The following is a 15560-nucleotide window of genomic DNA, read 5'->3' as shown; positions in this document are numbered from 1 at the left end:
TACTTGTGGGTAGTAACACCAGTACCTTATCCCCTGGTTCTAGCTTTCTTAGGCGACAGCCCTTGTTGTATGTTTTCTCCTGTCGGTCTTGGGCTATGTTTAGATGGGTTTCCGCTAGTCCCCTTAAAGTAGATAGATGGTTCTTAAGGTCCTCAGCGACTCGGTGAGGGATGTTTCCTTAATATTTTCCCACTCCTCCTTAACCAGGTCTAGGATCGTTCTGGGCTGTCTTCCAAACAGTAGCTCGAATGGGGAGAATCCTGTCGAGGACTGGGGGGTGTCCCTTAATACCATAAGGATCAGGGGTATGACTCTGTCCCAGTCCTTCCCCTCTGGGCCTGTTACTCTCTTCATCATTTTCTTTATTGTTTGGTTGTACCTTTCCACCAACCCATCCGTTTGGGGGTGGTAGACTGAGGTACGTAGACGTCTGATCTGTAGTCTTTCACAGACTTGTCGCATGACAGCTGACATGAAGTTGGTACCCTGATCGTTGAGGATTTCGGTGGGTAGGCCTACCCGTGCGAAGTAGGGGATGAGCTGGTCACAGATTTGGTTAGCCGACGTCCCCTTTAGGGGGAAGGCCTCGGGGTAGCGGGTGGCATAGTCCACCACGACCAGTAGGTATCGATATCCACGACTGACTGGCTCGAGCGGGCCTACCAGATCTATACCTATCCTTTGAAAGGGTATGGTGATCAAGGGCATCCGCTGCAGAGGCGCTTTGGCTGGCTTTTCCCCACTTGTCAACTGGCAGACTTTGCATTCCTTACAGAATTTCGCCACCTCCCCATAGACCCCCGGCCAATAGAAGCGTTTTAGAATGTTTTGCTGTGTCTTTAGGGAGGCCATGTGTCTGCCACAAGGGTGATTGTGTGCCAACTGGAGGACAATGCCCCTGTGTGTTTTGGGTAGGAGTAGTTGTTCCCTCCGTGCACCTCCCTCTTATTGGTAGACCCGATAGAGTAGGCCCTGTCTAGATATAAAACCGGCTCCCTTGGCCAGGTCTGGGTCCCCATTCGTGATGGCCCTTTCGCGGGCCAATGTTAAGGTAGGGTCCGTCAGGGTTTCTCCCCGGATGGAATCCTCATGGTCCTCCGGGTTCCAGGCTATCCGTTGGGTGGCATACATGGATGCGCACTGAGCAAGGCGAGCTTCCCTTCTTTTCCTAGGGGGTCTCTCTCGTCCCTGGGTGTTCGGGGGGATGGGCTCCCTGGCAAAGGGTGCTTCTTCCCACCATCCCTGGTCTAGGGCTTTGATAGTCTGGTGGAAGTGGGGTAGATCGGTCCCAATCACCACTGGGGCGGGTAAGGAGGGGAGGACGGCAGCTCTCATCTCTGTAATGTTAGGGCCCACCTCTACTGTTATGGATTTCATGGGGTAGGTCCTTACATCCCCATGTATACACCGGATCGGGATACTAACATTGGCGAGGTAAGGAGAATCACTTACGGTTGGTAGTACCGCCGTCTGTCGACTTCCACTGTCGAGTAGGGCCCTGGCTTGGTTCCCGTCTACCCAGACGTCCATCTCGTAGAGACCTTGGCATCTTGGTCCTTGCTCGGTCCTCATGAATCCGATCTCCATCGGCTCGGTGCCTCTCTTCCGGGGACAAAACCGGGCGATATGGCCCCACTCGCCACAGTCATAACATTGCGGTTGTCGGTATCCCGTGGAAAACTGGGTGGATCGCGGGTCGGGACCGCTCCTCTTCTCCTCGGATCCAGATGGGCGTCCTTCTGTTGCTCTCCACTTGGGAAACCCTCCTCGCTGGCTCTTGGTTGGGAGGGGTTCCACTGGTGGCATTGGATTGCGAATGGGAGATCCGACTCTGAAGGGTTTACCAGTTCCCCCTGCCTTTTGGTAGGCCGACGCGATGTTCACCACCTCAGATAAGGTGGGTCGGTGATGTTTTCGGACCCATCTTTGCATCGGAGGGGGTAGGGCCTCAATGAACTGCTCGAGGATGACTTTATCTAAGACATCTAGGAGGCCCGTTCCCGGTACTTGTAACCATTTCTCGGTGAGGTCCTTAACTCGGTAGAAGAGTTGTTGGGGGTTCTCCCCCGGTTTGAGTTTAGTGTCGCGCAGCCTCATTCTGTAGGCCTCTTCGTCAAGTCCCAACCGGTCCAGTACTGCCTTTTTGATTTCAGCGTAAGGCGTAGTTCCGTTTGGGTTAACGGCCTGGTAGGCACCTTGCATGATGCCAGACAAAAGGGGAGCAACATACTGGCCCCAGCGGTCCACCGGCCACTGAGCGTTTCGGGCGATTCTCTCAAATGTGGTGAAAAAGAAAGCCGGGTCTTCACCTTCCTTGAATTTTTGCAACACTGCGGAAGGGACCATGGGCTGGTTTCGGGTGTCGGTAACAGCATCCGTCAGGTGTTTTATCGTCTCTTGGTGTTGGTCTTGAGAAGTGGACTGCAGGGTTCCTTGCAATTGTATGGCCTGTTGAAAGGCTTGGCGATCAGCGGCCGCCTGCTGGGCCTGAAGTTGGAAGAGCTGTTGTAACTGTTGTTGCCCTTCTGACAGTGTCTGTATTATCTTCTCCATCGCGTTCTCCTAATCCTGCCGACTACGCCACTTGTGGAAATCAGGACAGTAGGCGATGTGGAGTTTTTGTAGACCTTTATTACACAGTGTCTTAACCAAGGTAGTGGAACTCCAGGGTTGATCCCACAGTTACTTCACTGTGAGTAAACGGCACCAGGAGTTCCTCTTCTTTTTGAGTGTCTCCTACTCTCACGGACCCGGATAGGCCCACCAGTTGCTCTCACTCTCCTCTCCTTCTCCCTGCAAAAAGCAACAAAATTGCCATTAGGCCAGTCCCTTTTATACCTGGGGTTTGGAGGGAAAAAGGGCCAATCGGGGACAACTTCCCTTCCCCCCTGTCTGATTGGTGGGGACCCTAGGCACCCACCCTCTATGAATAGTGCTGCCTCCTCCCCCCCTCCTCCTTTATACTGGCTGCCTGGTTCTAGCTTCCCCTCCCTGCTGTCAGCCACACCCCCTCCATTGGCCCCGCCCCCCCAACAATGTGTCTCCCTCGAGACATGTCTCCCGGAGGCCCGTCCCGCTTGAGGCCCCAAGCCACCGTTCTGGGTCTGCCCCACATGAGGTAAGGAGGGGGTTCTGGTGGGGTGCCCCTGATGGGTCTTTGCCCAGCTTTCTGGCGCACCTCCGACGCCGAGCGGTCGGCACGAGCCGGGCTCTCCAGTTCCCGAGCCTCGCCGCCGCTCGCCGCCGGAGGCCGGCAAGGTATGTTGCGCTCACGGGTCTCCCAGCCGCAGCGCCAGTGAACCCGGTCCTTGTGGCCACCCGCGGCGCTGCGGCTGCGAGCACCCGCGGCGCCGCGGCCGCAACGCCGGCACCGTCGCGGGACGCCGACAAGGCTCCCCCTTTAACAGGGACGCCTTCCCGGCACCCGCGTTCGGCGCCGCACACGCCCGCGGCACAGCGGGCTCCTTCGGCCGTGTGTCCCGTTTTCCCCCACCATCCACCTTCACATCCTCACATACGCTGATGATTTGATCCTTCTGGATCAAACCCAGGTGGGCCTTAAAAGACAATTAGATGAACTGGAAAGGTATGTTGACGCAAATGGGTTAAGAATAAAACAAGTCAAGAATCCCAATATTTGGCCTTAAAAAAGCAAAAAAGGAGTCTAAAACAAAAGCCTTGTATATTAAAGGTAAATCTTAGAGGTGGCATCTTTAACTTATTTGGGTATGTACCTGAATCACAGTGCAGTGGATGCTCAGAGGGAACTAAAAAGGTCACAGGCTGGAATGATTCAGAAGCTAATTGCAAATTCTCTCCAATAATTGATTTCTAGCGCCTGAAAGTCCTGCCCATTGTGCCGTATGGGGCAGAAGCCTCCTTCACATTATCTGCTGAGGTATGGGCCAAACTGACCCCTATATCTGCCCAATTGTGTGCCCACTCAAGTTATAAGGGTCGAGTTGGCCTTGACCTCATGGTATGCCTCCCCAGTGTGGGGAAAATATGGAAGGAGGATTTGCAGCCATAGGTAAAGCAATGCTTAATAATAGAAATGATTTGCTGAAGGTGTCTGGCCATTTTGACAGAGCTGAATGAGCAAGCCGACGCAGGTAAAGAGGAAACTCTATGACTTAGACTGGATCAAATCATTGGAGTATAGGGGCAACTCCAAACTATATAGCAATACCTTTCCGCACATAAGAGCAAGGGGAATGGTGCCAATCTATCTGTCTAAATTCCCGTGCAAATACAGGCGCGGCCAATTTTTGCGCTTCAGGTTGAACCTGTTTCCACCAAAAGAACTTACTGAGGTGCGACAGGTGAAAGAGCTGCAGAATTTCCAATGCAGACTGTGTGAGTGCAAATGGGAATCCATGTACTATTTAGCTTTTTTTATGCCCTGGATTGAGAAACTTGTGGTCAAAATGGTTAGGCAAATTCGTCAACCAATTTCAAACATTAATGGCTAAAGACTGGTGGTCAAGTTTAATGTCGAGGGAGCAAGTGTCCATGAGCTTGGCATTACTGGCGTACCTAAAAGAAGTGTTCAAGTTGATTGAGGAGTGGAACGAGAGGAATGACAAATTTAAAACTATGGAAGGCCATGAGATCTAGAGTTTCACTTCTAAGGCTCAGGGCAGTCCTGGCTGGTAAAACAGGGAGATGCCCCCGGTGAAAGGACGGGAAACATCGCATAAGGCTGGCACTACTGTCTACTCTCTCGTTACCTCCTTTTTTTCTGTTTTCTGTTAATTTTGTATTACTGTAATTCTTTTCTTTTATGTCATGAAAAGCTAAAAGGTTTGCTTTTTTTATGCTAATAAAAAAAGAAAAGAAGGGAACTAATGAATGATGAGCATAGTTTTGCTATGGATGCTCCTTTGATTAGTTTGGATTTGGAGAAAGAAGAGACTCAAATAATTTTTCAGAATGACCCCCAGGTCCATCTAGAATAGTTCCACTTGGAAGTGAAGCTGGGAACATTGACTGTTTACCATCAGCCTTAATTAAGGCTATGCAATCCCCTTCAAAGAGTATGGACAGTATTGTTTCCAAAGCCCTATCCTATTGTCATCTGGGAGAGTAGGGGGTGAATGCTGGCTATACGTATACAGGGATATGGCAGGACATTAGGGAGAAGATCAGGCAAGACCTCAACTCATGCAAGAACGTTATGCATTTCCGCACTGGTGTGGAATAATTTGATATGATAGTACCACAACCAATTAGCATGAACAAAGGTTGGCAAACAGACCTGTACAATACAAAGGCACATCCATGTATGGCTGTGGAAGGCTGTCAAACTGACCTGAAGGTTATCAGTAGCTTGTCATCTGCTGGCGAGGAGGTCCCAGAAGGTCAGGCAGAACCCTTTCTGTTGCCTCTGGCTCAGGGCGGCCATTAGGATCTGTGGACTCCCCTTGTAGTATTACATCCATTCCTCTGAAACCTCTGGTGCGTGAGACCTCTAGAGTGATTTCAGGTAGCTCCTTTCTGGGCAAAGATACGTGCATTAAAATGGCCAGAGTGGCTGAGATAACTGATACAATTTTAAGAGGGCTTATCTTGTATCGGAGAAATATAATTATAACGAATGTGAATAAACTGGAAAGTGCAGAGTCGATGGAACCACTCCAGAATAATGAGCATGGTTACAGACTAGATTGGGCTGTGCTTACAGACTAGATTTGGCTGTGGTTACAGACTAGATTGGGCTGTGGTTGCAGACTAGATCAGGCTGTGGTTGCAGACTAGATCGGGCTGTGGTTGCAGACTAGATTGGGCTGTGTTTGCAGACTAGATTGGGCTGTGGTTGCAGACTAGATCGGGCTGTGGTTGCAGACTAGATCCGGCTGTGGTTGCAGACTAGATTGGGCTGTGGTTGCAGACTAGATTGGGCTGTGGTTACAGACTAGATTGGGCTGTGGTTACAGAGTTGTTTGGGCTGTGCTTACAGACTAGATTGGGCTATGGTTGCATCAGAACCCAGGACTTGCGACTCCTTCGGAGGGTACCTATTGAGGACTGGTGCTCTGTGAGCAATACAGACTGTCGTCATTGGATGTGGTCATAGCAACCTCCCGCCGCTTTTGAGTCGCTACCATAATCTGGCCAGCATGTCACCCACCTCAGATTTAAGAATTATACTTGAATGACTTGTGTTTTTTAGCCTTTCCTTATTTTATGAAGATTGCTTTGATATTATTTCAACTTAACCCTCATAGGTTTGATTATGTTTTGTTTTAATTTCTATTGTATAGGATTGTCTATGTTCTATTTTTATTATTTGTGTAGCGCTCTGAGGCCCTCCGGCGAGTTGCCACTGTATATAAAATGTATTAAATTCAATTCTTTGCACATTCATTAAGTGTCAGGTGTGGACAGTGGGATTGCATTGGGGTGCAAGCCGGGCTGCTGGCACTCCCCTGCACATCAGACATGCCAGCAAGGAGGTAAGACGCATTTGCATGGGTTTCTATTTTTTTCCCCCAACCCCATGTCATTCTGCAGCAGAGTGTGAAAGCCTTGTGGTATTATTTGAGCTCGCTCATGTTTGTGGTCATTTTAAGAATTTTTAACTATATTGTTAAAACATTCAGCCAGCAAGTATACTTTGTCTTTCCCTGATTCCTGATATAGGCAGGCCCAAGAGAGTTTATTTTTATTGTATTTAGTTAAGGTCACAAACCTGCACTCTTCAGGTTTAAACATTTTCACCAGCACAATTAACCTGGTGGACAATGATGGACAAATGGACGCCCCCACAATCAGGCAGTGTGGTATTAGGAAACAGGAATAATAATTCACAGCTCTGCACAAAGTGCATTCTTTTTAGGTGTATGTGACAATGTCATATCTTTTAACAAACTGGCCAAAATTGCCATTTTTTGATTCACTTATCTTTGAGAAATCGTTTTCTTCTTTTTCATATTAATGGTGGTCCCTTCTATATACATACCCCTCTTTTTCCTAGCTTTGACTTCCTTTTGATTTTTTACCTTTTTTTTGTTGATCCTTTTATTGATCCTTTTACTGACCTTTTACTAACAATATTAGTTTCCTGTGGGCCTGCAGCAATTTGTCCCAAAAAATTAATATATGGGAGCGCACCAGCGATTGCATGACAAAAGGTTGCAATCCGACAGGTGTGACCTGTTGTGTAAGAACCTGTCCCGTCCATGTCAGACGAACCCCCTGACACTCCCAGCCCCTATGCTGCACCCTGATACCCCTCCCGCCACCCCCTCTTAGCTAATGCAGGCTCCTCTCCCCTGCTCTCAGTCTGTGAGCCGCAGCACCAGAAGCCTGGGGCACAGCATGGCACACTTGTGTGTGTGACCTTTTGTGCCACGGGATGCACGGCCACGCTCTACAGACATTAAGCTGACTGAACCTGCTGTTTTTCAGGCTGTACATGACACAAAATAAATGCTGAAACTTCTGCTTCTTTCAACAGGCAAAGAAGCCGTTATCAAAACTGAGAGCCTGCAAATTAACACCAGAAGATGCCCAGACTGCGATCAGAGCTTCATTGAACATTCCCAGCTCAGGATCCATATGAGGATCCACACAATACAGAAAGAATGGACCTGCAGTGTGTGTGCGGAATGCTTCACTAACAAGTCCAGTCTACTCACACACAAGGGATCACACACTGGTGACAGGCCATACAAATTCACAGAGTGTGAGACAGGCTTAACTCAGAGGCCACATCTGTCCAGCCATCGGAAGATCCATTCTGAGAAGAAGCCCTATGAATGCAGAGAGTGCCAAAAAAGTTTCAGTCATTCCCACGATCTGATCAGGCATCGGAGGAGCCATACTGGTGAGCAACCATATCAGTGCACAGAGTGTGAGAAAAGGTTCACTCGGAAGTCGCATCTGAACATCCATCAGAGCATCCACACAGAGGAGAAGCCCCATGAATGCACTGAATGCAAGAAAACATTCAATCGCTCCTCAACGTTGAGCATTCATCTGAGGAGCCATTCTGGGGATAAGCCCTTTGAATGCACTGAATGCAAGAAAAGATTCAATCGCTCCTCAACTCTGAGCAGACATCTGAAGAGCCATTCTGGGGAGAAGCCCTATGAATGCACTGAATGCAAGAAACGATTCAATCGCTCCTCAACTCTGAGCAGACATCTGAGGAGCCATTCTGGGGAGAAGCCCTACGAATGCACTGAATGTAATAAAAGTTTCACTGACTCCTCATACCTGAGCATCCATCGAAGGACACATACCGGAGAGAAGCCTTTTGGGTGCACAGAGTGTGGAAAGCACTTTATTGAAAAATCACAGCTGAAGCGGCATCAGAGATGCCACACAGGAGAAAGACCTCACCAGTGTTCAGAGTGTGAAGCAAGCTTCACTCAGAGGGTGCATCTGGTCAGCCATCAGAGGATCCATGGTGGGAAGAAGCCGTACGAATGCACTGAATGCAAGAAATGCTTCAATAATTCCTCAGATCTGAGCAGGCACCAGAGAAGCCATACCGGGGTGAGACCGTACCAATGTACAGTGTGTGAAATGAGCTTCACTCAGAGGGTGCATCTGTACAGCCATCAGAGGATCCATCATGGGAAGAAGCCCTACGAATGCACTGAATGCACGAAAAGATTCACTAATTCCTCAGATCTGAGGGAGCACCAGAGAAGCCATACTAGGGTGAGGCCATACCAGTGTACTGAGTGTGAGATGAGCTTCACTCAAAGGGTGCATCTGTACAGCCACCAGAAGATCCATGGTGGGAAGAAGCCCTATGAATGCACTGAATGCAAGAAAAGATTCAGTAACTCATCAAATCTGAGTAGACATCTAAGGATCCATGCTATCTTCTGAATGCGCGGAATGCCTCACAAGATTCAGTCAATGCTATGATCTGATAGGCTGTCAGAGCACCCGTAAGAATGCAACGAACGCTGCAGTGGATCCTGATCTTAAAGCAGACATTGAAGGAGCCATACATGCATACCAGAGAAAATCCCCAGGGAGGCACAGTGAGGAGTCAGTATTTGAATCTGGCATTAAATCCAGCGGAGGGATTTGCAACCGTCCCTAACCATCATAAATCTATGACATGCCCGCTGTAGCATTAGTCCTCTCTGTACCTGGTTTGTGGTCACACAAAAGCACAGGGGGGATTAAGCCCAACAGCATACACTCTGGAGGACTGGAAGCAGTGCTGAGCTCAGGAAGGTTAGGTGCTCTTAGCTACAGCGCAGGCCATTCGCTGTCCTGACTCGGGTTCTCTGGCATCAGCAAATGTATGTAAACGTTAGGCAAGTGAAGAGAAATTATAAAGCAAGAAAGCAGCAACTGAAGAATTAAGAAGAATCAATTTATGAAACTAGACCCACAGAAAAGATGAAAACGGAACGCACAAGTGTAATGGGAAATGCATAGATTTAGGGCAGAAAGAATTGCTGGTCAGCCAGTAACACCGGACTGGTCGTTAAAATAAGAACTGAGCCCAAAGATGAAATACAACATGACGATACCAGGGTAGCTCTGGAATACACTAATACGCTTCGCAATTTATTAGCTTCTGCGGGTGCATCGGTTCTTCGAGTCAAAGGAACTCTCATACTACTGGAAATCTAGAAATCAACTGAATCTATAAACTAGGCTTGAAGACATGATCATGCTTCCAGTTCAGAGAAAGCATTGCTGAGCATGGAAGGAATGAGTTCCATGTCCCAGACGACGGATTATCAGCTGATGAAGCCATCTGTGCAATTGTGGCTTTATCCACCCTGTGTCTGAAAGTAGGTAGTGAAATGATCGCCGACTAGTGGTTTCAAATGGTGCTGAGGCATCGTAGCGTCAGTGGCAATCAACGAATTGCTCAAGTGCCTGAAATATAATGAGTCCGCTCGGGCTCGCAGCAATCAGGAAAGCAACTGGGTGATTCGTTATTCTTAAAATAACTTGAGTCTATCACGTCAATATACAGTTGCTTTTAGACAGCTCAAATGTTAGCCACTTTAAATAATCTAATTTTTGTATGTTCTTTTTTTCTTATGCAGTTAAACCCTTGTACATTCGCAGGATGCATTCCTGTGCTTGGGTGGGACTACAAAGCAAGATAGAAATAAAAGTGAAATACTAATATTCAGACTTTGATATTGAAACACTACCTAAATGGCTGGCTTTGAAATGGAGCAAAACACTTGCTTATTCCAATTAGCGTCAAATAAACCTGGTTCCCTGTTCACTAGATGGTTCATGATTCTATGGCTTGTTCTATGTCCCCCACTCATCAACACTCCACCAGCAGATACAGCGCTCATGATCTCTCCCTGTCCAAAAACCAAAGCACGCTCACCCCTCACTCCTCTCCTCTTGCGGCAGACGGGCCTCTAATGTTATTTAGAGGTTTACCAATGAGCAAGTTCAATATATGCTGGGAAACCTGCACCTCTTGCACTGCCTGGCATGTAGCTGACACCACCTAGCCCTGTTGACATACAGGACACAGCCCACCTGTTAGGAAGTCTTCCAATTTGTAAACATCTTCCCCACTACCCATTTCACCAATGGAGCATAGCTCTCTGATCAAGTCTCGCACAGATTCACCATACCAATCTCTCCATTCCTCCTCTGACAGAGTGGCCCTGGACAGGAGCTTCCCACTCGACATATAGCTGACTAGCTCATCTGTACCGCTCTCCACTACCTGTTGTTGTGAATTCTTAAAGTTTCTCCACCGTCATGAATCATTGGAAACAACTCATGCTCACCTCTCACTCCTTCTCCAATATAGAACTGTGCAACTTAGTCTGATATGTTATCAGCAATGCTGTCAGACAATGTTTAATCTTATTCTTGCTTTCAATCAACACCCCATGTTGCCTCACTGAGTTGTTACATTGTATACAACTGAGAAGACAATCTATTCGGCAGGAGCTGAAAAGCAAGAAACCATTAGCCTGGAGAGGAATAACTAGTCTTTAGCCAGAATTCGTGTGAATACTTACTGAAAGCCGAAATCGGGTACACCCCTAAAAAAACACCCAATACCTTTATCTTTTTTTGGACATTTCTCCTAGTCTGTTTTTATTGGATGGACTGTGATGCTTTCTGGAATGCGGCCACAGGGTTGTGCTACCATATGACCCGCACATTCAAACTGTCTTGCCAGCACTGGTTTGAGTTTCTCTTCATAGTATCAGCTTTCTGCTCTATGATGAAGATTTGTGTGGCTTGAGCATTCTTACCAGCATAACACAGACCACATGGGCAGACTATGGCATAAATTGTTTGAATGTATTTCTCTGGGGGTCATCTGTTTGATGCCACACCAGACACTTCTCATTGAGTGCAATCTCAAGTTGATTGTGCTGTGTTGCAATGGTTTCATTATGAGTTGTAATTTAACATATTCACAGTAGTTGGTATTGCGGTAAAGAGTGCATCGTTGCTGGCAGATGAAATAAAGAGGCTGAAAGCAATGTCTTACGTTGGTTTGTAATACGTTGCAAACTATGAAAAATTGATAGTATTAGAAAAATCATAGTGAACATAATGGTGAGGTGAATGGTGCCTACAATGATAAAATACAGTATCCACAGAATCTATGCACAGGAGGAAAATATTGATGTAACAAGTTTAAAATGGCACATGCTGGTTCCTGCCTTTTGTGGTAAAGATACATTGCTGTTCACATTCAGGCATCAAAGGATTCGCAATGCGAGGTACAAGCAAAGCACTCATTGAAAGGCCTCGTTGATAAAAATTGAAATTGAATTATAAAAATCTAGTGTCAGGCAACAGAAAACATTATCCACTTTAGTTAAAGCTGTTTAGCAAATTCATTTAAATGTGAGCAGGGGGTTGTACGTTTACAAGACCACGATGTCCAAAGTTAACAAACTGCACAAGTATTGTAAAATTGGCTCAAACGGGTCATTATTCAGATAAATCTTTAGTCAGAATAAGGCTCTTGTGATTTTCAGGTGAGATGTACAAATAATGTGTTGTATGATAAGAGACTTTCAGGACTTGTGCTGTGGCTGCGAGTATTCCATGTTCTAGTGTCAGAATAACATCAGACCTAACTATAATTTGTTTTTATATGATGATCCATCCGATCGTCGTCTGAGAACTTCTCTTCGATATTGTGTTTTATCCATTTCGACAATGGCCCTGCCCTTATTTGCGCGCATCCCTTACTCTTTTCTTATCTTCTTCTTAGCCCACTTTTCTCCTTCTACTACGAGTTAACTGTATAGAAATATGGTATATATTATTGAACGTTTTAACTCTTAACCACCAAACAGGTATTTTCATTTCCCTGTTAGTTTTAACAATAGAAGCTTTCTGCGATAACCCATGTTGATAACATTTGAAAACGGTTCATTGGACAAAATAATGTTGTATCTGCTAGTGTGTATTGCCTTAAAAATACAACTGTATATATAAGAAGAAACATGGTTTCAGAGTGATTTCCTCGTCCTCTGCATGAAGAGAAAGATGATAGAATGCCAGGTGCTACATCAGGTAAGTCACATCGAATATTGATGGTGGGACGTGGCTTAAGAAGAAGCTCACCTACACAATCTGGGTGTGAAAGGAAGAGGGCGTAATATCCCCAAATGGGCGTCAATGCAAGGTCAAAGTCGAGCACTGAGAAATAAGTCCTGTGTCATTTTGCATATCTGCAAGTATATAATGTTACAATCAGAGGTGAAGATGGGTGCACCGTGTGGTGGCTGAAAGTAAATGAGCGACATTGTGATTGTTGATTCTTATAGCCAGAAATATCTAGTTTATGTTGAATAGTATATTAAGTATCATCGATTGTGTGGCAGCATTAGAAACCTGGCCCGACTCAGTGGAAATTTGTAGTCTGTGACCCGTGTAGAGGGCTTGGAGCAGACCGATGATGCACTGGACAGTATGCAGGATTGGAGCTCAATCATGCGTTGAGCACCTGCAGCAGACCTCTCTTTGTAACTTGCATGGCACCGCCTCAATCAAAGCATGATGGCGCAGTTGGTTTAGAGCTGGCAATACATGTTTATGTATAACCTACATGGCACAGATTATAATTCCTGTATGATAGTTGGTTGGGGTGAGCACCGGTGCAGCTATCAGTCATCTGAGTTGTTTCAACACCCTAAGATGACATCGGGTAGCAAAGCTAGTAAGATAGCTTGGTTAGTTGAGCAGCCTCTACAAAGGTATATGCAGCCATGACATGCCTCTATTTCACATCAAGATGATGGGACTCTCAAATATCACCGCTTGCCCACATGCTAACCACCCCTGTCTGAACTTTACTGAATTACATGGGCTTTGTACTATGTTTACATTTAATGAAATTATCTAATGTTACCCAAAGCACTGATCCTCTGTCCTGGTGAGTGAAGAAGGGCAGCGATTACTTCTGCCCTGCTACCTGAACTTGCTTTGACTGAAAGAAGGGGGGGCACTTATGAAGGGAGGATGCAAAGATGGGAGTGAGAGCAGCATTTTCTTTGAGGTGGGTCCTTGAATTGCCAAAAGTTCTAAACTAATAATTTGCACCAATATCGATACTTAGGTGTGGAGGTAGACTCTAAAGGAGAATACAGCTCCTGTATACAATCACGTAAAACTAGGGCTGCTCAATTAACTTCGATGATAAGTCAATTTTCCAACAAGTGGATTCACTCTCTGTGGAGTACGTCAATTATACACACAGGTTTTGGCACCCATAATAGTGTATGGATTGGAGGCCCTATTATCCATCGATCTAAATTGTTTGCAAGTGGTGGAGGGTAAATTCTGGCAGAGAATCTTAGGCCTTCCTGCTTGCATACTAATGGCAATAATTCGGTTAGAGCTTGGTTTACCCTCTTTAAAGTCCATTGTATTGAAAAGAAGAGCTGAAATGTACTTAAGGATGATGAGCAATAATCCTGAGAATCTCCTTATGAGATCAATCTATCAGGAAATCTCAAAGGAATCTACCATTTATTATCTTAAAGCAAAAATGGAAACATTCCTTGGGGATATATGCTGGTCCCCTAGGGGCGGGGGCTACAGCAACCCAATGAAAGTTGCCTTATGAAAAAGATAGATCTCTAGGATTGGTTAGAGAATTATGAGCATTTGAGTAAATTATGGAAATATCAGTTTATACACTATATGCTATATACATTTAAATATGCACAGAATTACATGAATCTCTGTCCAGCAAGTAAACTAAGATGTTTTATTCTGTTACTGAGATTAGACCATCTACCTGTTTTGGACAATAGAGGTGTTAATAGGCACCAGTCCCCCTTGGAAAGATACTGCTGAATAAGCAAACATTTAGCTGTAAGAGAAAGAGCAAAGCATATTTTGATGGAATGCGCTGCTATGAGGGAAACGTATCATCTCTGTTAGGAAAGGTATGTTCATGATCTAGAATCCATTAGGGAGCCCATGTGTTGGTTCCATTGTATTAATTCACAAAACATCAAGGTGCTCTTTGTGATGTTGAATGTCTGTTTTAAAAATTGAAAAGCTTTTGGGCATATCCATTTAGGTGATTTAATAACAGAGCTATTGGGAGGTTCTGAGGCAGAAGATATCAAACGGAGTCTGATTATAGGTCGCTCATAGATTGTAAAGTTCGCCAGGTAGCATCTAGAAATCTAGAAGAAAACACAGCAGAGAATGTGAGTGTTAATGTTGATGTATGATGCATTTTTAAGGGGTAAATTCTGTAGTACCAGTTTTTTTTAATGATTTACTCGTAATGAGAAGTAAGAAATGATGTTATATTAACAAAGTTTGTTTTATCTTTTCTATTTTTTCTTTTTCCTTATTCCAATTTCCTATTATTTTTTTCTCTGCTGTTTTGTTACTTGCAAGATGTGAAAATGAATTGGATATATTATAAGTATGTAATTTTCCTTTTTGATTTTCTTTTAAAATTATGTGTAAAGTTTATTTATAAACTGTATCACATTATTCATAATAAATTAATAATAATTTGCTAACGTTTTGGTGATGTGATATCGCTTAGTGGCCATTTCAAGGTATTAACAAAGTATTATTAACTTTTTATCATGCTGTGATGAATCTGGCCATGTCCTCACATGTTTCCCTAGGGTGACCTCCCACTATATGGCCAGGGGACGGTCACCCTACCTGATCCTGACCCTGGGGGCGGCTATCTGAGGGAGGACCATCTGGGGGAGGTACATGTTCGGAAAAGAATATGGCATTGGAGGAAACCACATTTACCCCCACCCCTCCTTTTCCTTTCAGGATTGTTCCCTCTGTCCCCTGTACATTAATGACCTACTGTTGCACTCCTCTCCAACCTCTCTGTACATCTACTTGTGTTAGTCCCCAAATTCCCATGAGGGATAGTATATGGAAAAATGGGATGAGGAAGAGGCAGGGAGTAATGAGGATCACTTCCAACAAAGTTCAGTATCCACTTCCTCAAAGCCATTTAAGAAATGGTCCCATGGCCACTGACGCGAGAAAGAATCACAGAGTAATGAAGATTGCAAGACCCGGAAGACCAATGCAGCGGTCTAGTTGTTGGAAGATGAATAAACAAACTGGGAAGT

General features: G+C 45.5%; 1 protein-coding gene across 1 annotated transcript in view; it reads left to right on the top strand.

Annotated features, from left to right (window-relative positions):
* Positions 1-14978, top strand: part of LOC138489517 (zinc finger protein 271-like) — a 93488-nt gene extending 78510 nt beyond the window's left edge. The window contains exon 3 of the mRNA XM_069617258.1: positions 7460-14978. Within this exon, the coding sequence (XP_069473359.1) occupies positions 7460-8844 (1385 nt within the window). The 3' untranslated portion in view covers positions 8845-14978. The remainder of the gene's footprint in view (positions 1-7459) is intronic.
* Positions 14979-15560: the final 582 nt, after the last annotated feature.

Source organism: Ambystoma mexicanum, chromosome 9, assembly GCF_040938575.1.
Source record: "Ambystoma mexicanum isolate Mex_15411 chromosome 9, UKY_AmexF1_1, whole genome shotgun sequence".
Classification (NCBI taxonomy): Eukaryota; Metazoa; Chordata; class Amphibia; order Caudata; family Ambystomatidae; genus Ambystoma; species Ambystoma mexicanum.
Note: the sequence above shows the minus strand (reverse complement) of the source record. Positions and strands in the feature narration are given on the sequence as shown.